General features: G+C 44.3%; 1 protein-coding gene across 2 annotated transcripts in view; it reads left to right on the top strand.

The window, feature by feature from the left end:
- The first annotated feature begins 7,468 nt into the window (after positions 1-7,468).
- LOC138580990 (serine/threonine-protein kinase NLK2-like) overlaps positions 7,469-23,071 on the top strand; it is a 487,111-nt gene continuing 471,508 nt past the window's right edge. For both annotated transcript variants that reach the window (XM_069651971.1, XM_069651970.1), the window contains exon 1: positions 7,469-9,035. In XM_069651971.1, coding sequence (XP_069508072.1) covers positions 8,680-9,035 — 356 coding nt within the window. In that variant the 5' untranslated portion in view covers positions 7,469-8,679. The remainder of the gene's footprint in view (positions 9,036-23,071) is intronic.

Here is a 23,071-nt window from a genome sequence, read left to right as displayed (position 1 = left end):
ACTCTGGACCAGGCAACCAGAGGTAATGTGGAAAGCAAACAAGTCGCTCACATGACGCCGGAAGGCTGGTGCCTTGTACAACCAAGCCAAATCCGAGGGAGAGATGGAGATGGAACAGTGACAGTCTCACCTGGTGGCAATACCACACGGAACCCGTTGTGGGCCTGTCACCCTTTAAATGATGCCGAGAACAGAGTGCAGAGGAATGCCTGGGATGCCGAGAACCACATTAGCTGCAGAGTCAAGCAAAAGAAGGGAAGCAAACGTTCCCGAAGAGGTAACGCAGTGGGGAGAGGCGAACAGAGACACATCGAGGCTGGGAGAGCTACAATGGTTACGGGAGCCCAGGAAACCCGAACGGGCAGATGCTCTATCGAGGCCCGCTAGTGCAAGCCTGACAGAGGGCTTCTGAGAATCCTAAAGAGACTTAGAGACTTTCGAGGCTGGGAAAGCCACAAAGGTTACAGGAACCACGGAAACCTGAACAGAGATAAACCAAGCCTATCAGATGGCCATAGGTCTTTGGAGAGTCCTGAGAAACAGAGACAGTCCGAACTGGAGAAAGAGAGAAACTGAAGGGTTCCAATCACTAAGTATCATATGAGAACATTGTCACGCCCCAGTTCGGAAATGGGGCTATTGTATTAAGAAAACCTTTCTTCCTGGAAAGAGGGAACCATATGGAAGCAAGATTTGGCACAACAGAACCTACAGAGAAGTTGTGAAGTGTGTTGCAAGACATTGACAAACTTTAAAACCTAACAAGATAAGAAAACCTTTTCTTCCTGGAGAAAGAGAAGCGTATGGAATTGAGATTGGCAGTACATAATCTGCAGAAAGGCTGTGAACCGAGTTATGAGCAACTGGTGACCTTTCAAAACCTCTTGGAGAAAGAGATCCAAGGGATTGGGCCAGGCAGAAGTCCACATTGCTCCGGCCTCCTTTGTTTTTTGATATTTTTCTTTGAAGCGGCAGGGACTGGTTAGCAAATAGGATTTGGACCAAGTACTATTTATTTGGACTTTGACGAGCACCCTTACTTTTTAGTTTGCTAGGCAGGGAATTTTCCTTATGGCAGTAGAATTAGATGGATGTTTTTCTTTAATTTAAATATAACACCTTAAAAATGGCACACCTTAGTCAGAGTCCTTCTGGTTCGCCACAACTGTTGGTACATGGAGGATTCGCACAGAGAAAGTGGGCAGGTTTAGCCCCCTTTTCAAGTACAGTGAAAGAAGGGTGCCTGAGTAGCTGGTGGGAGGACAGTAGTAGTGGGAGGAGAGTAGTAGAGAAGAGGAGAGTAAAAGTGTGGAGACAGGGAGCAGTGGTGGTGAAGAGTAGTGTTAATATTAAAGGGTGGAAAGAGCTAAGAGGGGTGAAACATCAGAGTGATAGAAGAATGGTGGGAGGAGTAAAGAGGAGGGGTGTGGTAGCAACAGTAGACGGGAAGAGGTAAACGTGGGTGTGAGTGAACCATCCTGAATCCCAGAGTAAGTGCAAGGCACTATCCTAATTTACATTAGAAACACAAACCACTAGATGGAGTAGGGACAGTTAGGAGTCCCTTGGGAAGATTAGACAGTCACTGTTTTAGCATACCATCTGCAGTATAAAATGAGGTTCGAGACAGTTTGAGTCAACATTCGCTAGCACCAACCAGGGATTACAGATGCCTGGGTTAGGAAGGAGTCACAAAAAAAGAAGAGAAAGAGACCATTAGGCCCGAAAAAATTAAAACCCTTGAACGGTCTCTGCGTCTCAAGGTGATTTTTATGCAATCTGCTACAGCGGTCGCACCATGACTGCCCTCAGGATAGTGAACACCTCTCTTAGCAAACACACTTTTCAAGACAGACAACAAGCAGGGCTCATCCTCTTGAAAAAACACATCCTCGACCCAAAGGATCTGACCAATTACTGACCCATCAGTAGGCTCCCTTTTATATCAGAAAGATCACTGAGAAGGTGATTGCCAATCTATTTGCCAAAATTCACCAACTCTGTTTTATTAGGATTATTAATCCAGCTTCTGCCCCAAACTCGGGAAGGAGAGAGCCACCACGGAGGTGGTTGATGAGACCTTCCAAATGATTGATAAATGTGATGCATGGCTATTATTCCTCCTCAACCTCATTCTACCAAGACACACTACCGCCCCCCTCTAGCCTCAGAAAGGGCTTTGAAGGCATAGCGGTTGTCCTCATACCTATCTACGAGACACACCAGGCTGTCCAAATGGTTTCTCTAAGGTCGACACACTGCCCAGCGACCTGGAGTGTGCCCCAGAACTCCATCCACTCTCCAGTCTTATTCAGTCCATACATTGAACCATCTCAACAAACTCCTGAGTGACATCTGAATACACCAATACACGGACGACACTCACCAATACCAAGGAGTTATCAGTATCCAGGACATCGCCAACGTCTCAGCAAGCCTTACTGCTATTCAAAGTGCATGTGAAGACCCTCCTTGAAACGTAACTCTACAAAGGCAGAATTAGTTATCCTAAAATCTCACTCAAAGGTGGCTAGACGGCATGAACTTGGTCAGATTTACTCTGCAACTCACTAATTTATCAAAAATCCCTCAGATTAATTGCAGAAATTAAAGTATCCTTTCAACATTACATAGCTAAGAAGGCCCAAAAAGGTGGGCATCAAATCACCTAACTTTGCAAGATCAAACCCTTCCAGCCGCCCAGGACTTCCGAGCATTTGTGTACGCTCTAGTGATAAATTGTTCACTTAGATGGGAGAAATACCCTATTAGCAAAGCTCCGAGCCATGTAGCTAGCCCCCTCCTTAAGGATTCACAAATTCGACCACCCCATCCCCTCCACTATATGCAATCTGACTGAACACCCTTACCTTATAGGATCCTTTAAAAGATGCCTGTATCACCTACAAGGCTACCTCAGCAGGCACACCACCTTGTCTGCCAGCTTGATTAAATACCTCTAGCAGATCGTAATAGGATCATTACCACACGCAAGACTGGATGGGCCCACAAGGAGAAAACTATTAAACAGCCATTCTATTGTTATACTCCATTCCTATGGAATTTTATCCCGGCAGTAATACGGACCGTTCCTTCTCTCCTGTTCTGTAAATAGCTGAAACCCTTCCTACTTCAGTCACACCTTGACATTACCTACATTACCTACACTCCACGACTACCCACCAGCCACACAGTGGCTATCTGTAGCTCAACAAAATGCTACCGTGTTAATTGTTTCGTGCTCACACAATACTGCGTTACTGTCTGCCCCTCAGAATTCTTGCCTGTTAATGTTACCCTCATTTTGCTGTATGGTGCTCTGCTGCTTCCGAGCTAGGTCTGCGCTATATAAATATAACAATATAAACTCAAATAACCCAAATGATCACCTTTCCGATTCTTGTGCAAATCCCCAACCACTGTGCAATGCTGCACCTTAACACCAGACAAAGTCCTATCCAGCAGAATCCACAAGCACGTGTAGATATCTCTGCGCAGCCTCATCTGGACCCCTTGTTTACAGCCTGATCCAGACACATTTATGCACAACTCCTGTCTAGACCACACTCTGCATAAAGCCAATCCATATACCTGTTTTCCCTGCTCAATCCATACCTTTCTTTATAACACCATTCATGCATCCATCAAAAACATTACTATCCAACACACTCTTTAAACTATAGTACGCTACAAGAGAAGCCCACCCATCCCACCTCAACAAAAGTCCTGAACGCATTAGAACAGAGGTCTGCAAACTGGAGCGCGGTCGCAACCTGAAATAAAAAAAAGACAAGACATGCTCAGTGTGACGAGGCCAGGTTTAGTGGGAGTGGCTGATCCAGGAAATAGATATTCTTTAAGCACGCCCTTCATCCCTTTCCAGAGAGCGCACTTCCAGGGTGTTTGAGCAAGTACGAAACAGGTAGAGGGGAGCCTAGGGTTGTTTTTGGGGCAGGTGGTGGCCCTGGGGCTGTTTTTGGTGTGGCTGTGGGGTGGGGGGTTGTTTTTGAAGCAGGTGGGGGGCGCTTGTGTTGTTTTTTGGAGAGGGTGGGGGCCCTAGGACTATGCAGGGTGTAGGGTAGGGAGAGCTCAAGGACTATGCAAGGAGTGCGATAAGAGGAGCCCTGAGACTGTGCTTGAAGCAGGGTGGGAGAGCCCAGGCACTGTGCTGGGTTGGGGGAGCCATGGGATAGTGGTGGGAGCAGGTTAGCAAGAGCCCAGGGACTGTGGTGGGAACAAGGTGAGGGGAGCTCAGGGACTATACTGGGAACGGGGTGTGGCAACGGTACGTAACAGTTCATAGCCATTTGGCCTGGGGGGGGGCCTGCCCACATTTTGCCCAGGCCAATAACATTTAAAGACCACTGCTCGAGATGGTCCTAGCCATGCCCTTTTTATCAACCCGAATCGAGACTCGTTCGACTTGGGGCACATCCAGCTCCCTGATGCTAATCAGCCCATGCCGTTTGTTTTGCACGGTCGCATTACACCCCTCCAAAGTGCCATCCAAAACTACTCTGTCAAGGTCCAAACCTATTCCACTTATAAAACCCCACACAAAACTTATCCGGCATAGTTCTATCCTTAAGCTCCTCTACAAAGCCCCACAGAAAATCTCTGAAAAGGTCACATCCTGGTGTCTTTTACAAAGCAAATATTGCAACATATGGGTAAAGGTTTCAAACATCAAGAAACATATTTTGCTTCCCTTACTGTTATCTCAACAGATTTATAACACAACAAAACGGTTCATGAAAGAAATATTTAACATAGACACACTGTCTCATTCGTCCAGACACAAAAAGGATAGTACAACGTGCTGACTGACGCTAAAGGAAGAACACCCTGAACCTGTCAGGGGTTACTTTCCCTAAATGGGCGATGGTGCTCTGCCTGTCTAATAGGCATAGCAGGAGAAAACAATGTCCCTCATCACTGTTGTTCTAATTCGTTGTATCAGAGTAAAAAATTATATATTATAAAAATCCAAGGAGAACCAATCTATAAAAGTGGGGACAAGACTGTTTATTAGATCTTGTCACTTTTCTAATTATACAAAAGGTACTGCCCAGAGGATTTTAGCTGTTTTATTCACCTTCTAGGCGAGAGGCTCCAAAAAGAGGATGGTCTACTTGCATTTGTTAATAAAAAGTCCTGCTCACTCGGGACACCGTAAAAAAAAGTGCTCACATAAAGTGAGTACAAATGTTCATATACCGTATCCTAGATCGACCGGTTTCAATAGCAATTGTGAATTGTGCCATCTTTTTCAGGACCAATTTCTTTTCGAAAATGGCTTTACTCTGGCGTGTATCTGTATTACCAGATAAGGCGATCACCTCCGTCCCCTGTAGGGAGACAAAAAATGTAAAAGATGAGGATACATTCCTCAATTGCTTAACTCTGTAGTCAGGGGTATAAATATTTCCCACAAAAACGGCAGAGCGACCGAGCGCAGCGAACCGAGGTGCCCGAACCAATCAAGCTGGGTTTGGTAGGTTTTCCCCCTGTGAATTTTTTTTAAATAATGTGTTTCAATGTTGCATTTTAGAGCATATTTTAAAAACAATGGGTAAAAAGCCAAACCGTTTGCAATTAGCACTGGGGATTAGGGGGGTGGAAAGCATGGTATTTTTGACTGGAAATCTATGATAGATATCCAGTAAAATAAATACCATCCTTGTCCCCTGGGCTCCAAAGCGCCTCAGAAGGAAGAGCTGAGTTTGGCAGGTGGGTAGGGGGAACACACACACATTCTGACAACAATCATGCTATCATTCATGCAAGCACCCATCACCATACACTCACTCTTAACACAAGCATATACGCATCCATGCACATATTTAAATACAAAATTAACATAAATATACCTGAAATGCCCCACTCCAGGTTGCTGTCTGTATGTGCGAGGAGGCGCATGACCTCCCCCTCGCACAAACAGACAGGCAGTGTCCCAGCCAGCATTTCCAATGAGCTATGAAAGGCTGGCGAAGCAAAACGCCCCCAGCCTTGCATGGCTGTGAGCATGTGCGGCTGGGGAACTGAACCGTCAAAGGGAAACAGTTTCCCTTTGACAGTTCAGCCAGCCCAGAAGCGCTGCCTCAGTTGGAAAAAACAGATGAGGGAGTGCTCAGTGTTTCAATGGGCTGGCTCCTCTGCGCCTCCATAATGGATGATGGGGCCACTGGGTGGACGCCCCCTCGCCCATTATGGATGAGCTGCCAGGCTCGGACTGGCCTGTAAGACAATAGGGCAATGCCCGTACCAAAAAATGCTAGTGTAGACCAGTCAAAATGGCCCACTTTTTTTGCCCAACGTGGGCCAGTTTATTGAGTTACTTCACTATGCAGCTAGTATTTTTGACCATTGTTGCTGAACAAATATTCTTTAAATATCACAATTTGCTTACATTTTAACAAAAAACACCCACTTGGGTACTATTCAAACAGTCTGTGACTAAAGGAATGAATATCCATTTGCAACTGTGGGCTGCTTTCATTGGTGCCTGAGCAAGTTTTATAGTCCAGTCCAACCATGTGAGCAAAAATGTTTTTGCCATTTGATGCTGGGCTCTCGCATGCCCCCCACCCCCTGTCCCCTGGGTTGTGGCAGCGCCCCACAGTATGAAGACCTCTGCTCTAAACTGATATGCCGGAAATGAGTTCCCAAATGAATCCCTCTGCACACGATAGTGAAATATGTATCACTGTACAAACAATATCTCCCCCTCTGAGTTGCACATAAAGAATACCCAAAATGTCCAGCGGCCAGTACAAAATAACAAAAGCCTCCCGACGAGAAAACAAAAAAAAAATAATGGCGTATTTATGTAAACTGGCGCATACATGCCAACCCTCCTGATTTCCGTGGGAGACTCTTATATACGTTTTAAAATATTGCTATTTTTCACATTCTCCCGCCTAAAATACTTCTAGCCCCAATGCTTCCCTATGGGAACAAGTGCGACTCCCGATTTCTCGGATTAAATCTCCCACCCAGGTGAGTCCGAATGCATACATGCCAACCATCCCGATTTGGGCGGGAGCCTCCCGATTTTTCATCAAAAATGTTGCTCATTTTTACTTTCTCCCTCCTAAAATATTTGTAACCTCAATTCAATCCAATGGGAAAATTCCTTTCTCCCGATTTCTGTCACAAAATCTCCCTCCGGGCTGTGGCAAAATGTTGGCATGTATGCGAATGTTGGCATGTCTGATATAGTAGAAATGTGTCTGGGAACCGAGGAATGAATGCCCGTGTTCAGCCCTACTGCACAAGTAACAACTTCTTGCACATAAGAAATCCCCAACATACTCCGAAATAGCACGTCCTCCGGGAAAATAATAATTAACCAAGTGTGTGTAAAACGTCTTTAGGACTTGCTGTAAATTAAGTATTCAACCTGGCTGGGTCAGGTCACGTGACTTCCAAGCCACGTCAGAACGTGCAACACACGTTATGACGAGCGGTTCAGCGTTGTTAAGGTCCGTTTCTCGGATGGGAACTAGACAAAACCTAGGGTAATCCATCCAATGTATTACCTCTCCTCGCAGCGTAATATATCCCAGTTATTGTTCCATGTGGTAACTTCCTAGATGCTCTACCTGTACAGTAATTCTTCCCCAATTATTTAATCTCGTTTTAATGTAACCATTCCTTATTTATGGTCTTCGCCGTGATGTACCAGTTAATTGTTGTTAGACAGAAGCCTTTCCCCTCTATTGCTAAACACATCTAATAAACACTTAATTTGTGTGCTTATTTTGCTATCCTACGGTTTCTAACGTTTTCCTGTATTGTCACTCGTGCGATAACAAACCCAATTTCTCACCTTCCTCATCTGTTTTTGTGCCTTTTACTTCCCACATGTTTCACTCTCCTTGTTGTCATCCTGTGTTATAGACTTAACGTATACAGGTGAAGTTACCCCCTTCCTGCGCCTTCAGTCTGAATCCTCGTGCATCATCATACACTTTTAAATTCCCTTTTGCCTCTCATGCTGATTGACCTCCTTTTTTCTCAGTTACCACTCGTGTTGTTCCACATGACAACTTACTCGACTCCCTGGAGCTCCTCCCTCTTGTCCCCCCAAGCTTTTTACATCAGCCTGTTGCCACCCTAATCTGTTCTCCATTGTTCTACTTGGGTTTACCACACCCTCTTGCACTCTTATCCATTTTGCATTGTCCTGCTTCCCATCTGAGTGCACATCCGTATTACACATCATGCAATAGTTTATTTCGCCTTGTTTCTAATATCAGAGTAACTCTTTTGCTTCCTGAATGCTTTGTTCACGTCCCCCTTTTTTCCCCATTCTCTACACTTACACGTGTCAAAACGTCGCTTTTCCTCGTCTCACAGTTGTGCCCCACCTTATCCTAAAATTGTGCTTGCCTTCATATTGACCACATCTTTGAGGCTTAAATTGTAACCCACCATTTCCTCAGTTTCTACGTGTTAATACTCAGAAACACTGCATTCTTTTGTAGTTCATTAAGCTGCGTGTCATTTCTGTTCCCTCTGGCTTTCTGCAATAAAACACTTAATATTTCTTTGCCCCACATGTTTTATGTATTTGTTGTCTTTGACACATTTTTGTTCTTTTGCTCCTTACTACTCGTTTCCTATCATATTTCACCCCCACATGATTAGTCTTCTACGTCCACCCATTGGACACCAATGGCCTTTCAGGGCCCCAACGGGTCGCTGGGGGCCCAGCTGTGTGGTGGGGTATTTAGCAGCTTAGGGGCACTTATCCAGCCCCCGATGCCGGCCGGCCTGGGGAGGAAGTTCTACTGCCCCAATGGGGCTACAGTGCTGGCAGCTGCCGCCACCTCGTCATCCTCTTCACCCACCACGACTGCTCTACAGCCTAGCTCACATCAGCAGCAACTTGTCAACCATTACCACCATGGGCCACAGGCTGGCACAATTCAGAACCACGGAATGCCTGCTCGACCTGTTGATACAAGGACTGCTCTGGTGGATCCAGAACCTGATCGACCCATTGGCTACGGAGCTTTTGGTGTTGTTTGGTAAGTACGAATGTAACCTTTTCATTGTGGCAAGTTAAAATACATACTCTGTACAAGAGGCACAAAGGCACGTGTGTTGTGCTACATCTTGCTGTGGAACTAGACATTGTACTGAGCCACATGTAGATTCAGAAAAATGTGTCCTGTGTGACCTCCAATTCTGGGATTGTGGCTCAATTGCCTGACACAAATTAAATGCGTCGGTTTTTGGTTTATTGGAGATTACTCGCCACATTGTGAGCAAGCCGCTTCAAAGAGAAATTACTGGGCGGGGATAGGGGAATTCTAGGTAAGTGGTAGCAATGAAACCAATCACGGCACCCGTAGGTAGCCTTCAGGGATATCCCTCACACTACCAGCAACATAAGACAGAGGCCTCCGTGTGAACTTGCCCTTTTGTATAAGGTGGTGCATTTTAGTTCATATCAAGAGTGGAGTGTCTAGGGAAGGGACGCTGTTCATTCCAAATTGGGGTTTTCTTTCCTAGCATCCAAAGGTTGAGGTTTCTTTTGACTCTAAGGTCCTTAGTATGTCTGCACATGGGAACGGTGTTCCATTGATCTGCGGCTAGGATTGTCTACATATTTATGTTGGCTGTACTATCCTACGTTTTGCCCTGTTGTAAAAATGAAGTAGCCTTTAGTTGCAGAATAAGATGGCTAAATTGTCCAGGCACTCTTATAGTTATGGGGTCTAGGACTCCCATAACGTTCTTCAGTCATGTCACTCGGTGCAGAGTTGTCATGTAGAAGTGGGACTGGGAGCAGCCTTGTTTATATAGGAGAATAGCTCGTAAGTTAAATTCTCTCCTGAAACTAACCACCAATTCACAAGTTTGAATACTGACATGATCCACAAAACCCTGTGTCCTTCTGGCTCCATAAATTGCGTGCTTTTAAATTGTGTAATACTTGTACATCACTTGCTAGCAGGAGAAATCCAGAATCAAGATTGATATTATTAATTATAATTGTTCTTTTATAACGCGCTTAATACCAACTAGTGGTTTCTAAGCACAGGAGCAGGTTTCTAACCTGTGTTGCGCTGTGTTGTCTTGCTTCCAAGACAAACGTGTTGCCCTGATATATTATATTTGTATTGCGCTCATACACAAGTGAAGTGTTCCCTGATCTATCCTTCTTCCTCAAATCATGAATTGGAAAATCATTGATGGCTATTTGCACGCCCACCATGCTGACTTCAACTAGTAGTGCCTCTATCAGTTTGTACGCAGTTGTGAAAACTTGGTGAATGTTTTTTTTACCCCCTCATTCCTACACAGAGTAATGGCTGAATACCTCTGACGAGGACACAGTATGTCACTTTACCAACTTGCATCATGCAATAGTTTATTTCGCCTTGTTTCTAATATCAGAGTAACTCTTTTGCTTCCTGAATGCTTTGTTCACATCCCCTTTTTTCCCCATTCTCTACACTTACACGTGTCAAAACGTCGCTTTTCCTCGTCTCACAGTTGTGCCCCACCTTATCCTAAAATTGTGCTTGCCTTCATATTGACCACATCTTTGAGGCTTAAATCGTAACCCACCATTTCCTCAGTTTCTACGTGTTAATACTCAGAAACACTGCATTCTTTTGTAGTTCATTAAGCTGCGTGTCATTTCTGTTCCCTCTGGCTTTCCTAACAGTCTTAGACCACTATGATGCTGACTCGCGCAGCACACAAAAATATTCATATAAGATCACATAGTATGTTTTAAAGGTTAGGGACTTTTAAGTCTTTAGTTTAGTGCTTACCAAGTTTAAGTATGATTTGTTTACCTTGGATTTAGAACACCAGAGCGTGATGGAGGGAAAGCTTCACGTGAACCTCTACCACTAGCAAATCCTTAGGGCATCCCACCCGCCTGCCATATTCTGAACCGTTACAGAAGGTACATTCTGTATGCAAAATAGAACCAGAGCTGTCACCTGTAGGAGCAGTTCACCCTGCTAAACCACCTCTTCTGTGAACTGGGCAGCGGAATGTTTCAACTTAGCTTGAGAACATGCAGAGCTACAGACAGGATATGCAAGTGTTGACATAGTGAAGAAAACCACTGTAGAGCTCCAGCATCTTATCTAGATTTGGTGCAGAATTGTGGAATCAATAGATCAACTTTTTTTAATGTACCTACTGGTTACTGACTATGTTTAAGGTGTGCCAACAAAGGGTAGTCTACTTGGAGTCATTTGTTTTGCAGCTCTATTGTTTATTATTTATTTATATAGCGCTCCGGGCCCTCGGGCATCAGGGCGCTGAACAAGAATTCGGTTACAATACAGAGATAGAAGACAAGTTACCAAAGCAAAGCAAGTGTGTACAACACTAAAGGATGCTTATACATTATATACATAACTATGTCAGTCAGTGTAGGGTCAGTTGATTGATAGTCATTGGTCATGAGATAAAAGCCATTGTTTGACCTTGGTTTTGAAAGACTGGAAGGAAGACAATGCTTTGAAATTGTCCAGAAGAAAGTTCCACAGTTGTGCTGCCTTTACTGGGAAACTAGCGCCGCCCGTCTTTTTGAGTTTGAATTTGGGGATTTTCAGGCTGTTTGAGTGGGCCGTTCTAATGGGTCTTTTAGAGATGTGTCTGGTGAATCTGTCGGTCAGGTAGGTAGGGGCCTTGTTAGAGAGACATTTGTGTGTGATGTTGAGTACTTTGATTCTGTCATTTATAGAAAGCCATTTGATGGAGCGCCTTTCGTGTGAAATGTGATGGGATTTAGGTATGCCTAAGGCTGATCTTAAGGCGTTATTTTGGAGTGTTTGGAGTTTGTTAGTATTATGTTTGTTAGTGCCTGTCATGATTCCTGCTCCTCATGTCCCCAGCCCTCCAAGATGTCAGGCTGGAGCCAGGCTATGATCACCTACATGGCCCTCAAGGGCCTCTCCATCCCTCCAAAGACCCACTTGGAGTCAGACTTGGCACTTGTGGCACCAGACTCACTCACTCCCATAGGATAACATTGGGGATTGACTTGTAGTGCATTGATGGGGACAAGATGGATGGCACCACATATTTCGGTTCCCAGAACTGCATGTGAAGTCTAGTCTTTTGGGTGTGGTTCAGCCCAGAGACACCTGGTATACCCAGAGACTATTTAAGCCACGCCCAGCCTGAGAAACATGCTTTGTGTGTTCTGCACCTGCAGCGTGACACTCGCCATGTTCGGATCGGTCTCCAGTAGGCCTGCATCTTTCTTCTGCGCTCAGCTCCTGCAAGAACAAGAACACTGTTAGGAACAGCCTTACCTTGCGGCGCTTCTGTCCATCATTCATCGCTCCCTCTGTTCTGCTGGCATCTTCGGCGGTGTCATCCCCATCCCGGCACTCCGCTTCCTAAGGAAAAGGGAAAAGAACGGAAAAAAGGCATTAATAAGCATTCAGCAAATCTTCCCTTATTTTTAAAGACTGTACAAGCTTCAAACATTTACCTGAATCCCAGCCGCTCTGTGGGAACTCTGTCTCCAGAACTTCTCATCCATCTGCAAGAGGGAAAAGACACTCCAGGTTAGCGTGGAAACATCTAGAGGCGCCGCATACCGCGCTTACTCGCCGCATTTCTTCTCGCATAACCAGCATCCACGCTGAAAACGTTGTGGCACCTAAAAGACACAGAAAAATAACTCAGTTCAATACAAATACGAAAGGGTCGCATCGCGCTCTCACTAACCTTCAGCGCTACTCATCTCAGCAGCACGTCGCCATCCCCGGATGCGGGCCATCATCTAAGGAAGGAAAGGAACAAAGTTAGAGAACTGTTCAAAAGACTCATTATACTTACCTGTCGGACTCTTGCCAGTGAAGTAACTAGGCAGCAACGAGCCCGCATCAATCAACGCGCCCCTGCGCTGAAAGCAGGACCGAGAGCACACTTTCCAAGAAAACAAGGTGAGCTGTGGATCAAAGGGAAGGGTTGGACCCCGTGGAAGAAGGGGTTCAAGCACACAGAGACAATAGGGAGTTAAACTCTACCAATCCTGTGTTTCAGGCCCAGTCGCCAGTCCAGTAGACTCCAGGGAAGGGTTTGAGGTCGTAAGAGGTCAGAACAGGCTGTGTGACGTCCCTGTGGATACCAGGTGAGCGTTACATGCCCAGGTATAATGCGTTGCAGTAGTCCAACCAGGATAGAATAAGCACACGAGCTATAGTTGTGCAATTCTCCACTGACAGTTACGGTTTGCAGGCGTATGATAGTTTGCAAGTGTAACTAGTGGCCGATGCAGTGGCGTTTACTTGCTGAATCCAAGTCAAATCCTCAGGTTTTTACCTTGGTAGCGACCTTGATTTTAATACCATCAATTGTGATGTGGCTGTAATGGGAGGAGAGTTTGTTTAGTCTGATAGCTGACCCATTGATTAAGAGCTCTGTTTTTTCATCATTGAGGCATAGGCCATGTGTCGCCATTCAGTTCTGTATGATAAGGTCTATTTTGTTGATTAGTTCCATATTTTTGACATAATCCCCTTGAATGAGGATGAGGATCTGGGTGTTGTCCGCGTAGTTGGTATATGTGACACCTAGTTTGTCAAGTATGTCAAAGAGGGGCTTTGTAAATATATTATACAAAGTAGGGGAGACACATGAGCCTTGGGGTACTCCACAGGTGATGGGAGCCAGGTCAGCAGCTGGTAGTGGTGAGAACACCCTTATAGATCTGTTATCTAGGAAGGAGTTTATCCACATGGTGGCTTCCTTGGAGAAATGTGCGGCTGATTTGAGGTGGTTGCACAGGACTTTGTGGTCAACCAAGTTGAATGCTGCCGACGTGTACAGGAGGAGGAGGAAGGATTCTTCTCCTATGTCTTTTCTGTCATCAAGTTGGGTCTTCAAATCAAGGAGGGCAGTTTCGGTTCCTTGCCTTGGCCTGAAACCTGATTGTCTAGTGCCTGATAAATTGTTGATCTCCAGTTAGGATTGGATCTGGAGGTAGGCAGCATGGTCCAATATCTTAAAGAGAAATGGAACAGTTGTGATGGGTCTGTAGTTGGTGGGGATGTTAGGGTCCAGGTTGGGTTTTTCCAATAATGGTACTACCCAGGCATCCTTAAGATTAGTGGGGACTGAGTATGATTTGAAGGATGCATTGATGAAGGTGGTGATGAATGAAGTTAGGTCTTTAGCTGCTTCTTTAATGATAGGTGCAGGACAGGTATCTCAGAGGCAGCGGGAGGGCTTGATTTAACCTTGCAGTCAATGGTGTATATTACTATAAATGGTCAGTGGCAGCAGAGTCTTTTTGCTCAAGGGCGAGTGATTGTCTTTACACCGACCACAGGTGTTCTAGCCTCTTAAATCTTAGTCTACAATTAAAACATCCAAAACCTGACTCTCCCGGAAGTGCAAGCACTGTTCAAAAACAAACAAATGAGTTACATTTGTAATTGAAATAGAAACTCAGCCAAACCTATCCCTGTGATAATCCAGATTGGTATTTAACTTTATGTAGCGCTTCATACATGGTTCATCCAACATCTAGGCACTGTGATACTCAGTTAACTGACCCCTGAAGGATGTTGGCCAGTAAGATAGCTCAGACGGTTGAGCTCTCGTTGCTGCAACCTGTGCGTGATCTGTAGGTTGCAGGTTCGAAGCCAGGCAAGACCAACTCAGCCTTTCATCCTTTCGAGGTCGATAAAGGAGTACCGACTTCGGTTTGGTGAGAATTGTGATAAATATGTTCTATGTACAGTGCTTTGCCAACAGCGCTATATATTTGACCAGGAGATTAGATATAGAATTTAGCATGGAGTCCTTGCCCCCCTGCACTGTTGTATCATATAATTGACATACCATTAGGTAGTAGTAGTTCCAGGAAATTAGGACTTTCATTAACCATCAAAAGACAATTCTGCTATCGAACCTCAAACACACAATACAATTCATGTTTGCTTTACTATGTAATTGGCTAGGTTTATGTGTTTTCAACATTTAAATATATACAGGCGAGATCAAATGGCCATACAGTAGAGAAATAATGAACATTGTATTCTGTTACAATGCAAAAACCTGCCGCATAGTAATGGTTTCCATACAGTTTTGCACACGTCGGCTGAATGTCTCATACATTTTACTCTCTTGCAAAGGAGAAACTCTTAAAGTCACATTTATTCTCTAAGTTTAAAAATAGAGAATATAATAATCACACCTCAAAATCTTATCTGGACCACAGAGTGGAACTATGTTCCCTGCTGGCCTGCCCTGCTACCCACAAACCGCATTGCCATACCACCTCCCATGCACAAGACAAACCCCCAAACACATGCCCCTGCTGTTTAAGGGAGTGTGCAGTGCAGTGCACTGAACTGCACGTTTCAAATTCTTCCTCCACTTTTATTTTGAAACGGAACCATACTTGGCCGGTTTCTATTTAAAATAAAAATATAGGAATAGCAAAACTTAATTTAAAAAGTAGAGGAGCACCACTCCCAACAGCTCCCGCCCACATCGACCATTGCTATGAGCCACATTCATCTCCTGGAAAGTCTAAAGCAGGGTCATTGTGTATTTGTCCAGTCCTTGAGCTGATTTCGTGACTGACCGCCAACAGCGAGCCAGACTAGGCAACTTTGTATTACCATGTTAACCTATGGAGTCCAAAGCGAGTTCTCCCTTTTCTTCACTCCCCTTCAATATCTACATGGACCAGCTTCCTGAGCTTCCTTACAATCGCATACATTTCCTTTCTTGCGGAGTTCTTTCTACTTGTCACCAACGATGAGAACTTTTTCTTAATCTAGCAGAGTCCTACTATCCATGAGGGCTGAATGAAATGCAGCAGTCTGAAGCTCAATGGTGACAAAACGTAACCTTTTTTCCTGGGCCCAAGCATCTGTCAACAAAACGAGCCAACCACCCATAACCAAAGTCAAAAACCTTGGTTTCATTTTGGATGACAACTTTGGGATGAACACTCAAATCAATACAGTGGTGAAATGATAATGCTTCTTACAACTCCAGTCCCTAAATAAAGGCCTTCTGTTAATTTCTTTGGCATCATTTGACAGTTGAAGGCAACCATGTCAAATCTCTCCAAGACTAGGCTAACGCTCGCTGTGCAAGCATCTCTGCTGTCGAAATCGAATGACTCCAAATAGTTTCAAAACGCAGCACGTTGGCTTATTGCTGGCATCTGCAAACAGCTTCCCATCATCTTTTGCCTAAGATCTCATTTGGCTTTGTGGAAGAATATTCCTTTTTTCATACCTTTCTGAATGAACTTTAAATGTCTGCATGGTTCCGCTCCCCCCTGTCGGTCATCCTGCACCTAACTGTTGCTGCTGTCTAAAGACTTTAAATCAGCTGATCAGATCTTTCGGAAAGCCCGCACCCCTGCCCGTTCCAGGCATATTGGCAAAGGTAAATGCAGGTTCTCTGTGGCTTTCTGGCTCTTTAAAATGCTCCTTTGCACATGTGCGAAGTCACTCCCTTTACTTCAGTTCAGGAATCTGAGGACCTGATTATTTACCACCGTCCAAGCATGAATCTCCTTCACTCACTTTGTGCTATGTCTTCTGTCTCTAGCTCCTGTTGCCTCTTAATCGCCTTCGCTTCCAGTAACACATCAGTTTGTGGTCTGTGCTATACAAGCTCATGAACAGAAAATACATTTTAAAATGAAAGTAAAATGACCTGATTTAATTTTCCTTTTTTTCTGAATAAAGGACATTTTGTCCAAATGCTCTGATGTGTGTAATGCTATTGTGATTTATACCTCTCATTGCTGTTCTGGCTTACCTGAAGAGGAAGGAGGGCTGGGAGGGCCTATTTAATGGGATTGAGGGGCAAAAGGGTAGTTTCAGTTCAGAAAAAAACGTCACTGTGTGATGGTTTGTTTTTAGTTCGTAGCCGTTATGTGGTGTTTGGTGCATGATTGTGTATGGGATGATTTGTGTGTGATTGTTTAGTTTCCTGTTGGGTGTTGCAGAGTGTGTGCAGTTTGTGGGGGCTTTGCTGCTTCAGAGGTATGAGTGTGTTTTACCGGTCTTTGAGGGTGAGTATTCAGGATATTAGAGAGTTTTTAGTAGGGTTAGTGGAGAGTCATCTGTGTCCTTTTGTGGCATGGTTATGTTGGTCGTCGAATTCGTGTTCTTCTAAGTTGATTTGCAGTGGAATTCTTTATTTCATTGGGTGTTCAGTTGTTTTTGGTGTTTCTTTTGTAATATTTTGGCAGTTTCCCTTCAATGAGGTTTCCTGTTTAGCTCAGTGAGTTAAAGAGCCATGGTTTTAGCGATCTTCTGTTGTTTGCATTTCCTTTGGGAGCAAGTTCCAAAGTTTTGCTGCAATGCAGGAGAACACAGTTCCACCAAATATTCTGCTTTGAGTATTGTTTAGGGTTGAGGCTGATGTCGTTGCTGGACCTTCTTGTTTGGTTTGGTTTGGTTTGTAGATGGACATTTCCCCCTGTATTTCCCTGTATTATTGGCTGTCGGTTGCTGTTTGTGTTATGCTTAGTGTTTTGAAGAAAACGGGTCTCAGTGCCGGTGTGATGTGTTCTCTCTTAGTGAGTCTGCAGAGTCGTCTTGCTGTTACGTCCTGCATTCATTGTAGTTTTTCAGTAAGGTAGTCTAACATTACGACACAGGTCCAGTTGGCGTAGTCTATTCTTGACATGACGAGATAAATGACGGTGAGTGTTTTATGTGCAAAGGTAAAAAGGGGAGTATCCACTTGATTGTGTGTATTTGGAAGAAGCACTTCTTTGCTACTCAGTTCGAGTATTTTTGCCCATTAATATTCTGAGATTTTTACCACTTTGGATGGTTCCGGTCGATTTCCCATTTCAGTGGGCCATGGAATGTGGTGCTGGGTCGACAGATCGGTGGGCGTGATCATGATTTCTGTTTTGTCCAGGTTGAGTTTAAAGCTGTTGGTACTCATCCAATGGTTTATTTCTGTGAGGCAGTTGAAAAAGGTTGGGGTCTTGTTCTCTGCTAGGGTTGTTTTGTAAATTATTTGTGTCCCCTGCTTAATTGTAGAAAAAGTGAGACCATGCCTTTTAATGAGAGGAGTCATGTAGATGTTGAATCGCAGTCGTGAGAGGGACGAGGCTTGTGTAATTCCGCAAGTTGTTGGGCGAGGTGTTGATTTGAAGTGGGTTGGCCATGCTTTTTCCATTCTTTCTGCCATTAAGGATTTTAGCCATAGTAACATTGGGCCTCATTATGAGACCGACGGCAGTATCATTTTATTTCCGGCGCCCGCGAATGGGCAATTTCCGGGTCATTACGGCCCCGTCGGACCCGGTAATTGCCCATTGGCGGGCACCGGAATAAAATGCTCCCCATTCCCATTTGAGCTGCATAGGGCTGAATGGGAATGGTGAGGTCGGATGCACCGACACCATTCGTGAATGGTGCCGGTGCATACGACATGCTCTTCTCGCGGGTGCCTGTACGCCCGCCAGGTCAGATCTGGAGGGTGGGAAGGCACCCGCAAGCAGAAGTCGTAGTTTGCTGGTCTGGTAACAATGGTACCGGCAAGCTTACCGGTACCGTTGTTACCGGACCGGCAAACTTATAATGAGGCCCACTGTGTTGCTGATTCCTATTTCTTCAAATCTTTTGATGAGTTTTTCATGGTGGACTGATAGATCAAGTAGTATTCGTGCTGATTTGACGTTGGAGTCTGCGTTGGTTTTTAGATAATCCGATATCGATAATAATGCGGTTTACGTTCCTCTCATGGGTATAGTGATATATTTATGGGCCACCCTTAAAATAGGGATTTCGTCCTCCCCCCTCCTCCCAATCAAAAGCACCACAGATAATATATCAATAATGTGACTCATTCTAGCCCTGTCTATGACTCAAGTGGAGCCACGAAGATCCCTCCCTCCCCCTGTGCCACAGATAAGCCATGAACCAGGCCGGTGCACAGTAAGAATTTATGTTAATCAAATAATAGGAAAATTAATATAGATGACACCACCTCACTCTGTGAACCAAATGCTTTTCTTTCTTTCTTTTTTTTCAGAAAGTGAAAACACTAGTCGGTTAAGGATAATACACACCACCAACTAAACAATCTTCCTAGAGTTCACTTTATGTAATTTGAGTAGTATGCACACTTTTTTTAAAGTCAAAACTATTTCACACATGGAGCGCTCTCTTTTTTAATCTCCCTGTGCTCTTCGAAATACTACCAGTTTTGTTGAACTTAATCACATGTAAAACGAATTTGGACTGGTGCTGCGCTCTTAACAATGCTGGCCGTCTTAGAGCACAACAAACATTTCAGAACACAACTTATTTATATTTGAAACCCTTTCTTTTTCTGCACTATAAAAGGCAACATCTCCCTTCTCTTAGGAGCCCCTTCCTCATTTCCTCATACTTTTAAATCAGTGACTCCACTCTGTTTAACTTTAGGCAGGCACTGTGCTGTCCCAGCACACTCAAACGCAGGTATTCAGTTGATCATTTGGACCCCTCTACTTTAAGAAAGGGTTCCAGCGAATAGGAGGCAGTATGGAATTTCGCTTTTAATGCATCCCTCCCTTTAGGAACTTTTGGGGTTGGCAAAATAAATAGGAGTACCCAAATACTTTACAGACCATCACTTTTTTAGCACTGGAACAATGTTGTTGATTTCGAATTTCAACAAAATGGTCTGTGTTATTCGGCTACCTGGAAATTAATTAAATTATTGTTTAACAAAATGCTAAGGGTTTATTATAACCGGCCCATGCAATCAATAAAGAAATTACATCACCCTAATCCCCACAAGACTTGGTTTGGGTTGGACAAATTACTTACATTGAACGTCTCTTTTTCTTGGGTGTTCAGGAAAGGCATCAGCATTTCTGGACCCCCTCATGGGGAAAACGGGGATCTGGTCAGGCACTTCAGTCATGGATTGCCACCAGTATTCATTCGCTCTATTCGTCTCTCCTTGCAAAGATCCAGCCTCCGTACCTTTCCTGGTCAATATTAATTCTGTGGCAATTTCAATAATTCCACCCAGGTAGTTTCAGGCAGTTGCCCCAAGCAATGTTAAATCTGCATCATTCTTTCAATAGTTGCACCCAGATGATTTTTAGGCAGCTCTTTCATTCTATCCCATTGTGAGGCCCCTTTTTAACCTCAAAAACACACCCTGAATTCCATTTGGACCCCTCACTTCCTGCTTCGTTCATGCAGCGTATCGTGTGCCGAGCTGCGCTGGTTGAGCTTGTTGCACCTATCGTTCTCTGGCGAATCGTGGAGGGGCAACATAGGGAACTCGGAGAGGGACCACCACGGTCCTTGCCCAGGGTCCCAGGCAGCAGTATAGGTGGTGGTGAGTTGTTGTGCTGAGTTGCCCTTCTCTAATGAGAGGTCTGCCTTTTTCGTGCAAACTTAATGCAGACTGTATGATCCCTATCCACGTTGGTGGTTTGGTTGGCAAAACGACTCGGGGATTGTAGACTGTAGAGGGGGGGCATGTAAGCTGAGCTTGCCACTGCCTTACTGATATTGCCACCATTGCAATTGCCTTACTGCTTTCACTATTGCTACCAGTACTGCCGGCATGCTGCCAGTCTGCTTATCACGGCCTGCTCACTGCATACTGCCTGCTTGCTATTGCTTACTATTGCCTACCTGATACGGCTTGATGCCTGATATTGCCTGATACTGCTTGATAATGTTCGGTCCTGCTTGACACTGCCTGATATCTGCATCTGAGATTGTATTGGAAGTGAGCCTGGCCGCGAGTGGAGTGCCACCACCTGCTTTGGCGTGATTGGAATGCTGCCTTGCCAATAGAGTTAGCTTTTTAGGACCTATTGGCACTTGGTAGCACTGGAAAGTTAACTCTTTTCCCATTCGGAAGTTGTGTTATGTAATATTGACTAATCTCTGATCAAACTACAGAGCGATACTTCAACACAGTCAATTTTGGAGTTGGAAGTGGAAAGTCTGAAATTTAGTGAGTACCCTCAAGTCAGTGTCTACCTTATTCGATGTGAAGCTGAGGAATAGACGAAAGATCTAAGTCTTCCCCAAGTCACGAAGCAGCAGAGACATAGACGGTCTAGTTCATCCCTGGGGAAATCTTACTAACATTAAAAATATGCAACAATACTGTAACAACACTGGCCAGCATGAGCAACATCTACAACCTGCGTAGTGGTAGTCTTCGAGATGATCATAGACATTAATTATTTTGTCTGGAATGGTGAAGTACAGGTTGATTTCGAATGTGCTTCCTTGGCAAGCTGTCATCTACAGGAAATGAATAGGCTACAAGTACACAGATAGAATGTAGCCTCTATTCCCCTGCCGACAAGCATACAACTCAGGGGGTATCCCTACAAAATATCCCCACCAAAAATATCGCCTGAGGGAGGTGATTCCTGACGTAGAGGAAATAAATGCACCAAGCGAACCTTAGGCTGAGCCAGGAATGGCTGGGAAAAACAGGAAGCATAAGAAGAAGTGCCACAAAGTAAACAAACATGAGAAACAGGAACACAAAACAAAAATCAAATGTGGCAAAAAATAAAGAACAGGCCCAAACTGAAATCCCTTTGGATCTTAACAAAGAAAAGGATTGGTGAATCCGACCAAGTTATACAGAACTTACAACAGCCAAATGGCTATGGGAATATAGGCAGAATCATCACAAAAATGACTCCCATTTTTACAAAGAAAAGAAATAAGAACGCCCAAAGTGTATGTGTAAACAAGGAATTGTAAAAAAAAAAACAGACCAAAGATGTCCGGACCCATTTCACGAGCAGGGATCGCCCTCCCAAGGATACAGGCATAATGTCGGACCAGAGATGTCTAGAAATGAACCCCTATTCCGGGTCGTTGGACAAATGGCTCTATGTGCCCAAACCAGTGTAATGAGGATCCAAGGCCTGTATCAGCACATGAAGTGTAGGGGGCCACAGGAGCATATAGATGCAGCGCACTCAGCAGCAACGCAATTGTATCTCAATGCCCTAAGGTCACTAGCAAAGTACCGGCTGTAAGTTGCACAGAACTGACTCGGGATCTTGGTGCCTTGGAGAAATGGCTTTATGTACCGAAACTAAATCAGAGAAATGAGGGCCTAGAGGGCACATTAGAAAGTGGAGCTCTGGCTGGCTCATCAGCACACAGAACCTGCACAATATTGTAACATAATATGTATGCATAAAAACCTTAATATCACCCCCTTGACTGCCATTCTTCCTCCACAAGAACGTACTAGATGTGATCCAGAGAACGAGGTAGAAGCTATAACTTGAGTTTCTAGCCCAACTGCATCAGAAAGGTTTCTAGTGAAAGAAGTTCCTAAATCAACATCTGCATTAAATTACTCATGCTTTGCGGGCCTCAGGCCCTTAAAGATAATCGAGCTTCATCCCACAGAGATGAGCCCTTTTCTAAACTGATCAAGACTTCTGGGTATATTCCACCTCATTCCTGAACTGAGTATAATATCACCAAGTGATATCGAATGTTTAGAAATTATCAGATTATTACAGCATAACAAATTGGGTTCTGGCTACTTTCGTTTGCCCTTTGGTGGTGGAAAGAATATCCACTTGCTAACGGGCCCTGCAGCAACTGGGCCTTGATATATTAATCATCAAGCCTAAACCAGGCAGGGACAAGCCATTTGTACCATTAAATACATAGATGGGAAATATGAGCAGAAAAAGCCAAATAGCATGGCTTTTTACGGAAATGGCTTACAGTACCAAGTGCATTTTAGCTCACAGACCTTACTTCAGTCCCTGCTGCGAATGTAAGGCATTTGGGTTTGCCCCATGGAAGCCTTGCCCTGACCAGCGAAACCTACTAATGACCTGACATTCTGTGCTCTCTCATGGAACACTCTGGCCATTGCTCCTTTTTGCGCCATCCTATAAGAAATGCTGCAGAAAACACAATTGTTCCTACTTTAAAACATTTTTTTTTAATTTATTTAGCTTATTTCTCAACTTTACAATTTTTATCTAAAACATATAACATATTTCATAATTAAATTCATTGTTACAAACATAATTTAGAACACAATTGCAAACATGATTTATAAACATAATTAAGAA

The sequence above is a fragment of the Ambystoma mexicanum genome, chromosome 3p, assembly GCF_040938575.1.
Source record: "Ambystoma mexicanum isolate Mex_15411 chromosome 3p, UKY_AmexF1_1, whole genome shotgun sequence".
NCBI lineage: Eukaryota > Metazoa > Chordata > Amphibia > Caudata > Ambystomatidae > Ambystoma > Ambystoma mexicanum.
Note: the sequence above shows the minus strand (reverse complement) of the source record. Positions and strands in the feature narration are given on the sequence as shown.